The sequence below is a fragment of the Terrapene carolina genome, unplaced genomic scaffold (genome assembly GCF_002925995.2).
Source record: "Terrapene carolina triunguis isolate 2854851 unplaced genomic scaffold, T_m_triunguis-2.0 Scaffold836, whole genome shotgun sequence".
Taxonomy (NCBI): domain Eukaryota; kingdom Metazoa; phylum Chordata; order Testudines; family Emydidae; genus Terrapene; species Terrapene triunguis.
The window spans coordinates 979102-986773 of record NW_020665187.1 but is presented as its reverse complement, the minus strand read 5'-3'; the positions used below and the strand labels follow the sequence as shown (position 1 = coordinate 986773).

At 40.8% G+C, this 7672-nt stretch overlaps 1 protein-coding gene across 1 annotated transcript; it reads left to right on the top strand.

Moving 5' to 3' along the window:
• The first annotated feature begins 4074 nt into the window (after window positions 1-4074).
• HOXC13 (homeobox C13) lies at window positions 4075-7295 on the top strand. The gene is made up of 2 exons (XM_024206920.2): window positions 4075-4729; window positions 7039-7295. Exons 1-2 carry the CDS (start codon window positions 4075-4077, stop codon window positions 7293-7295), a joined length of 912 nt encoding a protein of 303 aa, XP_024062688.1.
• Window positions 7296-7672: the final 377 nt, after the last annotated feature.

The window sequence follows — 7672 nt, the reverse complement described above, 5'->3', positions numbered from 1 at the left end:
GATTGTGAAATTCATCTGGCTATCACTTCTTTTCTACTGGTAAAATAAAATAATAAGAAGAATAAAAATAATTTAAAAAAACCTCGCCCAGGAGCTCTCCCTGAAGCCCCAATACATAAGAAACCAGAGAAGCCTGATCAAAAGAATCGATGTTTTTATCAATGACTGAAGCTACTTCATTTAGTTTCTTTCCTTCTTTAGGTCCATTTGTACCTACCTACCAGGAATCGCCCCTTATTAAAAGTCAAAAATATTCTCCGTCATAAGACATGGTATTTAACCAAAATGTTCAAGACTCTATACATAATGAAGATGATGATGATGATGTGAGGTCATAAGTCAAGCTGTTTTGATTTTGCAACATTTGCTGCCATTTTTCTGATCAGAAAATTCTGAAAATTGACTGGAGAGCAGTCAAAAAACAGAACAGCCTACCGCCCAATGAATTCTATGGGGCACATATCTGCTTTTATTTCTAAATGCTCATTTTTCTTTTGGAGATTTTTATTTATGGTCAGCACCAGGCTACGCAGTTCCATATTTGGGGGCATAAAGGTTACTGAGCAGTTTTAATTTAATTAACCCACTAGAATTTACTCTTGGCGATCAATCCACAGCTTGCTATCTGAGGCAAATCAGCCCGTTTAAATGAGATAGCACTGAGCAGTTGTCTGAAATGGAAATGCAGCTCCAAAGCTCAGAGAAGTGAACACAGAGAAGATGATCGACATAAACTGCTTTGGAAAAACCTTACCTCCTTCCCGAAAAGTTGGGCTTTTTCTCTCTCCTGCTTTCTTTTGCAGTTTTCAGAAATCACAGTTTAATTGGGATATTGTGTTCCTGGACCCTGAGCCGGAGAATTTCTGAGTCCCTTCACCCCCGCCCTCCAACCTCGTTGTCCTAATTTTCTGTCTGCAACACGCAATAATAAATTGAATTGTAAAATTCAGCGTTTAATTAAATCTATATTTCATTGAAATAGGAACTGTAAATGCCCTTACATAAACCTGGAAAAGATCGCGCTATTATTTGTATTTATTACTTTGCCCGCTTTATTGAAGAAGTATACCTTAAATCCTTAATGTTTATAAACTGGTTTTCTTCTGCGCTTGGTACGCATTCTGTTCAACAATTGATTTCTCCCTCGATTATAATACATTATATATTATGCCTCTATTATGCTTATAATCAATCTTTAAAACGTAACATTTAATCCTCCTTACACACCCCATAGACAGGACCTAGGCTACAAAATGTTAACTATTTCAGACAATATTTAGAAATAAAGGGTTGCAAATGGGTAAGGTCCTTTGGTAAGGCGAATTGGATTTTTGCTCGCACAGCGGGGGGAAAACAGTTTTCAATCTATGTATAACCTTTTTGTTGCTTTTATATCCATCAACCATCTAAACCAGGGAGGTATTTTCTCCTGGAGATTTCTAGATGAGGTGAAGTCATTCAATGGAATGTAAAGTGTACGGATTTTCGTGTGTGTGTGTCCGTGTATTTAATCTTTCATTTAAAAAAATTCACGCTGGTATATTAGCCTATGGTTTTTAAATAGTTTTGATCCTTTTCAGGTGTCGCATCCCGGATTTCTTTCCTAAAGCAAGCAGGCATAATTCTTGTGGACTGATACTTTCTCGGGGACTTTGCAAGTCATTTAGACGTTATATGTGAAGTTCATTCTTGTCTGTCTAGACATTGATTAGGAACTGGGTTGTCTATTTTGCCTTGACCTTGGACTTCGACTTTTTTTAAAAAAAAACTTTAGGCAAGGATTTCTGAAAATCCCTTATCGACGACATGGCGTTCCCGTAAGAAAACTTAAAATTTATTAAAAGCGCAGCTTACACATCTTCCCCTGAAATGCTATTTTTCAGATTGGTTTGAGTTATTGGAATATTTGTTTTTTAACTTCCTGTAGATTCTTTTTTAATGGTGAAAAGACTTCACGCGTCTTACTAAGGAAAAATGCTACTGAAAAGCTGCGAATAACTCTCCGAAAATGGGTATTTAAAAAACCCTGCAATTAACATGGTATGTAAGCTATCGAACATATACCGTGAATAAATAATATTTATTTAATACATGTATTATTGTAATTTTGGTCTTTTTAAATCTTACATACACAATACACAGCTAATTCAGATATGGAATTTTATGTCTCTGTCTAACTGTTTCATTCAGGAACATTCAATTGACCAACTCCAGAATGCAAAAATTCCCCGGCGGAGGAATATCCTCTTTTAAAAACCTTGGGTAACATTAAAAGTGGGGAATAATGCAGAAAAGCCAGGGCTGGGTGATTAGAGTCCCCATCTTCTAAAAATGAAAAGAAAAACCTCTTCTAACTTTCTCCAGCGGCTTTCTTATTCCTATTACACTGAATTGCTTTGTGAGTTATTTCTTATCAATTATTTTGGGGGGCGGGGGAAATCAGCATGAGTTTCTTGTTGCTTTTTCACACACCTAAATTCACATTCTTTCCCCTCATTACAAAAATGAAGACTGAAATGACCGACTTCTCAGAAATGAAGTTAGGGAACTTTACTCTCCAAGGGAGGGGAGGGGGACAAGACCACATAAGCATCTTCCCATCAATCTCTCGCCAAGTAATTTGCTATTCTTCTATTTCGTCTGTTTAATTATAATCCATCTATCTTGGATCCTGTTTACGTTTTATAAACGGTAGTTGTATTTATTGTCTTTTATGTTCACACACAAATCAGCACTGGACCATTAGATCTGCTCCCCTTTGTTCCATAACCCACATTGTTGCTGCAATATTTATTACTGAAGTATTAAACATTCATAACAGGATCTGATAATATAATCGCGGCCAATCCCCTTAAAACCTTCCCAGTTTGTTCAGCACGAAAGATTAAGTATTATTAGTCTGGATTAATAGAAGAAACAAGAGGATAAAGCGTTCTGGAGGCATCCATTATTACAATCTTACGTTGGGTTTTTTCTTGGCAGCTGGGTTTAATACTAGAAAAACAGCTGGGGGGAGGGGGGAAATAGAAAGGCACCTGGCAAAGAAATATACAACAGGTTAAACCTCGCAAATCCCATGTTTCGTCCAAAACCAGATATTCTTTTCTAATATTTTTAAAGTGATGATCCATCACATGTACAGTTTGTATACCCTGATTTTGAAGCAAACGGACCAATTATTACTTACCCCGCTCACACACACACATACAAACACACAGAAAGGGAATGGATTACACACGCGTTACAGTGAAGTCGAGGTCTTTCTTTCACCTAATATCCCAGCGGACAACAACAATAAAAGCGTTTGAAGAATTAAAAATAAAGCCCAAGAAGGTTTACCAGGGAAGGCTAAACTATTAGACGGACCGGTCCTGTTAGTCTGTTAGAAATCTATGGGCGATGGAGAGGGAAGGAAGAATATTCTACTATTGAGATCAGAGATCCTTTCCCCCTCCTTCATTCTATTTTCCTTTTGATGGTGCTGGTGTTTATATATTTTTTCCATCTAGCTCCCACCTAATAAAGGAGCCATCTCATTCCTTAGCCCCCAAGGCATGCAAGCAAAGAATGAAACACTTCAGTGAGATCACATCCACTGGCCGGTTTTATTTTATTATATTTTACTTTCAAAATGTTCCCAGTCGAGTTTTTTAAATATATATATATATATCCCTGAGATTTTTGAAGGCAGTTAGAATACAACGTCATGTCTAAGCCCAGCTCTTTGTGTCGGCCAAATATTGAGTTCCCATTCCCCTTATTTAGTCCTCTCCTTTATTACAGTCAGTGGGTGTCACCCATTGCCTTTAAAGATTTCTGTTTCTGTCCCAGAAGCAGCCAATGGGAGCTGCCTCTTCCCTTCCCAAAGCCAGGAGGGACTAGCAGATAGGACTGGCTGAGGAACACGTGACCGGGCCAGATTTATTGAGAGCTATTTGCAGGTCACGTGGCCCGGAGGATTTCTTAATGAACGGGACTCATCTCTGCGCATGCTCCTGCGTAAACAATATGTGGGGGAAATTAGGTGTCTCTGGTTGGGAAGTCGAGTTTTAAAAAGCGCAGGCAGACCATGATATGACGACTTCACTGATCCTGCATCCACGCTGGGCGGATACCTTTATGTACGTGTATGAGGAAAACCCGAATGAAAATAACCAGAATAAAACCCCAGCCATGGAGGCGCTAAGTGGGAACTGCCCAGCGAGCCACTGCAGGGATATAATAACTTTGGGTCGCCATTCCAGCACCATTGGGACTCACCAGGGTTCTGTCTACACGGATATACCCGCTCCGGAGGCTGCCAGGCAGTGCCCTCCGCCACCAGCTTCTTCCAACGCCACGCTGGGCTACGGCTACCCCTTTGGAGGCAGCTATTATGGGTGCAGATTGTCTCATTCCCACAACGTGAACTTACAACAAAAACCTTGTTCCTACCACCCGGCAGAAAAGTACCCCGAACCCAGCAGTTCCATCCCCAGCGAAGAACTACCTTCAAGGGCCAAAGAGTTTGCTTTTTACCCCAGCTTTGCCAGCTCCTACCAGGCGGTCCCTGGTTACTTGGACGTGTCAGTTGTGCCAGGTATTAGTGGCCACCCCGAGCCGAGGCATGACGCTTTGCTTCCCATGGAAGGATACCAGCACTGGGCTCTTTCCAATGGTTGGGATGGGCAGGTCTATTGCTCCAAAGAGCAGTCACAGTCTACCCATCTCTGGAAGTCACCTTTCCCAGGTAGGGTGTTCTGAGCTCCGGCATGCTTGTCTGCTTACTAACCGCCAGGTAAAAATCGCTTTGGAATGCCTTCTGTGCAGTACTATGTGTATGAACACGTACGGGTAAGAAGGTGAAGCAATCATGCTTAGATCAAAATACATACCGTGAGCTTGAGGTTGCTTTAAAAGTAAGTGTGTCAGTTTCCTTTCCTTTTTTTGTCTCCTCTGCGTCGCCCCACCCAGCTGGGTCTGTCGCTGTTCTTTTATATTTTTTAAATTTTCTTTTTATCTTCCACCCAAGTTTCCGAACGCAGGCAGCGTAAAAGTGCCGGCTCACCTCCTAATCTTTCCCTAGAAATGTTAGATGGCTTGTAATGGTACAGTAAATCATGCTGCAATTACAGAAATTGGTGTCAAGTGACAAATGAATCTTGTTAGGGGAATGGGGTGAGACAAACAAAAAACAGAGCAACGATTCCCCCTTCCTCTAGTTAGAAGTCTTGAATGAGTTACAGCGTGCAAAGCAACCGGAAAGCTTATGAGTTTGGGAGAATCTCCTCCGCCTTGCTCTCTTGCTGCTTAGGAAATTAATATCGTCGCCTCTTACAGGGCGCCTTCCTCGCAATTAATATCCAGGCCTGGCGATCTGGATGAATGCACTGCAGTAAAGCAGAACTGAAGATTTTGTGTCCCACACCCAAAGAGCATTCATCTTGGAAATGTATGGGTACCTGAACCCGGCTTTATTTCTCAGCAATGGTAACAGAGAGGCCAGAGAGGCAGCCAGAAAATAAAGTAGAATGATGTGGCATAATGCAGGGTTTTTTTTAACCGGGTTGAATGAAGGAGGAAGGAGGGGGAATCTCCGAAATCCCTTTTAGAGGTCGTTGGGTTTCAATGGCTCTTTTGGAAACATTGATTAAAATGCTTTCTTTTTCCTGTTTAGAACAACAACAAAAAATATCTAAGTACTGGTAGGGAAATAGCTGGCTAGCAGATTCTTCTCTTTCCTAGATATAGTATTTTGTGTGAAAACCTGATGGCAGAGATCCACTTGCCAAACCTGGAGAAAACTGAACTCTTTATAGATAACATTCAGGAGAGTGTAACCTTCTGGATAGAAATATGTGCGTGCTTTTTGAAGGGGGGTTGCGGTGAACGCAGAGAGTCTACTCACCTATAAGTGATTTTTTTGGATGTTGGGTTCACTGATCCCCGTTTCATTTGTGGGCTGTACTGATAAATTATGGAGAATTTCCATGGGCGGGGTGTGTGTGGGGGTTCCTATTACTGTATCTTTGGGCCTTTATAGAAGTCCTTAATAGATGTTACTGGAGCTGTCATTCTTATAGCAAACAACAAAGAGAACAGCTGTGCAAAATGTTCGAGAAAGACGGTGTTGTGTTGTTGTTTTTTAAAATCCATTATTGTCAGTTATAACAATGGACTTTTGATACCTGCCTAAATTCGTGATGGAACGGAGTTTGCGCTGAATAGTCTGCGACTCTTGGCTTAGTGTCTTTGTCACCCTTACAGAGATAAGGCGCCTTTTATCATCTCATATCTGGAATTCTTTTTTTAAATGCTTGTGGTTTGCAAGTGCAAAGCCCGAATACGATTCATTATTGAGGTCTGGCAGCGAACAGCCTTAGAATAAGGCAAAAGTGACTATGCGAGCTTTGCACGCGTTCAGATTCTCATTGAATCTCTGGTATAATCGTAGGGGGTAATCTTTCTTAATAGTTTGGTGCTTCTCAAGAAAGGAGAGAACCAAGATAACGTGTCACTTTTTTTTTAAATGCATCAACCCAACCTGCAAATTAACAGCTGATGTCGAGCAAAGTCCAGGCTTTTTCAGATTGCAAATGGTACCCGCGCTGCAGAAGACAGACGGTACAGAGTACACAGCAAGGAACTATTTGATTGTCCAAAGTGCTGCGATCTATCTTGCTGAGCCATAAAAATCATAATTAATGACTGCACGTACCCCGCTGTCTGGTAGTAATGGTAAAGCGAGATATTAAAGTTTACTGGAGGTTAAAAAAAAACAGAAGGGAGAAACTTTAAAACCACACCTAAAATTTACCTGGTATGAATGTCCATTGGATTTGTATTGCAGGATATTTTGTTAAATTAATTGATGCTCCTTGTTTATATGTGAAAACCCACCTAGAAAATATCTCCTGGAATACCAGCATTTTTTCCACGATAATCTATTGATATTCTAGGCAGTGAGTCAGTCCTCCTTCCCCTTTCTGTCTATCTTTCTCCTCCATTCGGTCCCAGGGAGTAGAACTATGTAACTGCTTTATCTGTCTCATCTTGCAGATGTGGTACCTCTCCAGCCAGAAGTGAGCAGCTACCGTAGGGGCCGGAAGAAAAGGGTCCCCTACACGAAAATCCAACTGAAAGAACTAGAAAAGGAGTATGCAGCCAGCAAGTTCATTACCAAAGAGAAGCGAAGGAGAATTTCGGCTACCACCAACCTCTCTGAACGCCAAGTCACTATCTGGTTCCAGAACCGCAGGGTCAAAGAGAAGAAGGTAGTTAGCAAATCTAAGACACCTCACCTTCACGCTACCTGACAAAGAAATGTTTGAGGGGGTGGGGGGGAAAGACAGAAAGAAACACATACGAATATTTATCTGATGCGTCTGTATAATAATAACATACATTCGAACTCTTTGATGATTCAATTGGTTATTTAAAAACAAAAGAAAGAAATAAACAGCATTTTTAGTTTATTCCTCTGCCCTCTTCTACCGTCCGCCGACTGTGAATATCTAATTGCCCTCAAGCATCCATCGATAACGTTAACCGTGTACAGTATATTAAATGCAAATGTAGATTTGTTATGTTTCAAAGACATGAATCCTGAATGTTATTTTGTAACTCTGTATAATCGCCTAGCTCCTCCCTTCCCCCCGCAAGTTCTCCAGTGCGCAACCTTTCATATCTCTGG

Excerpts from the sequence above, each read along its gene's own strand:
- HOXC13 (XM_024206920.2), top strand. The coding sequence starts at position 4,075 with ATGACGACTTCACTGATCCTGCATCCACGCTGGGCGGATACCTTTATG. Across the intron at positions 4,730-7,038 it reads CTGGAAGTCACCTTTCCCAG|ATGTGGTACCTCTCCAGCCA; the intron begins GTAGGGTGTTCT and ends CTCATCTTGCAG.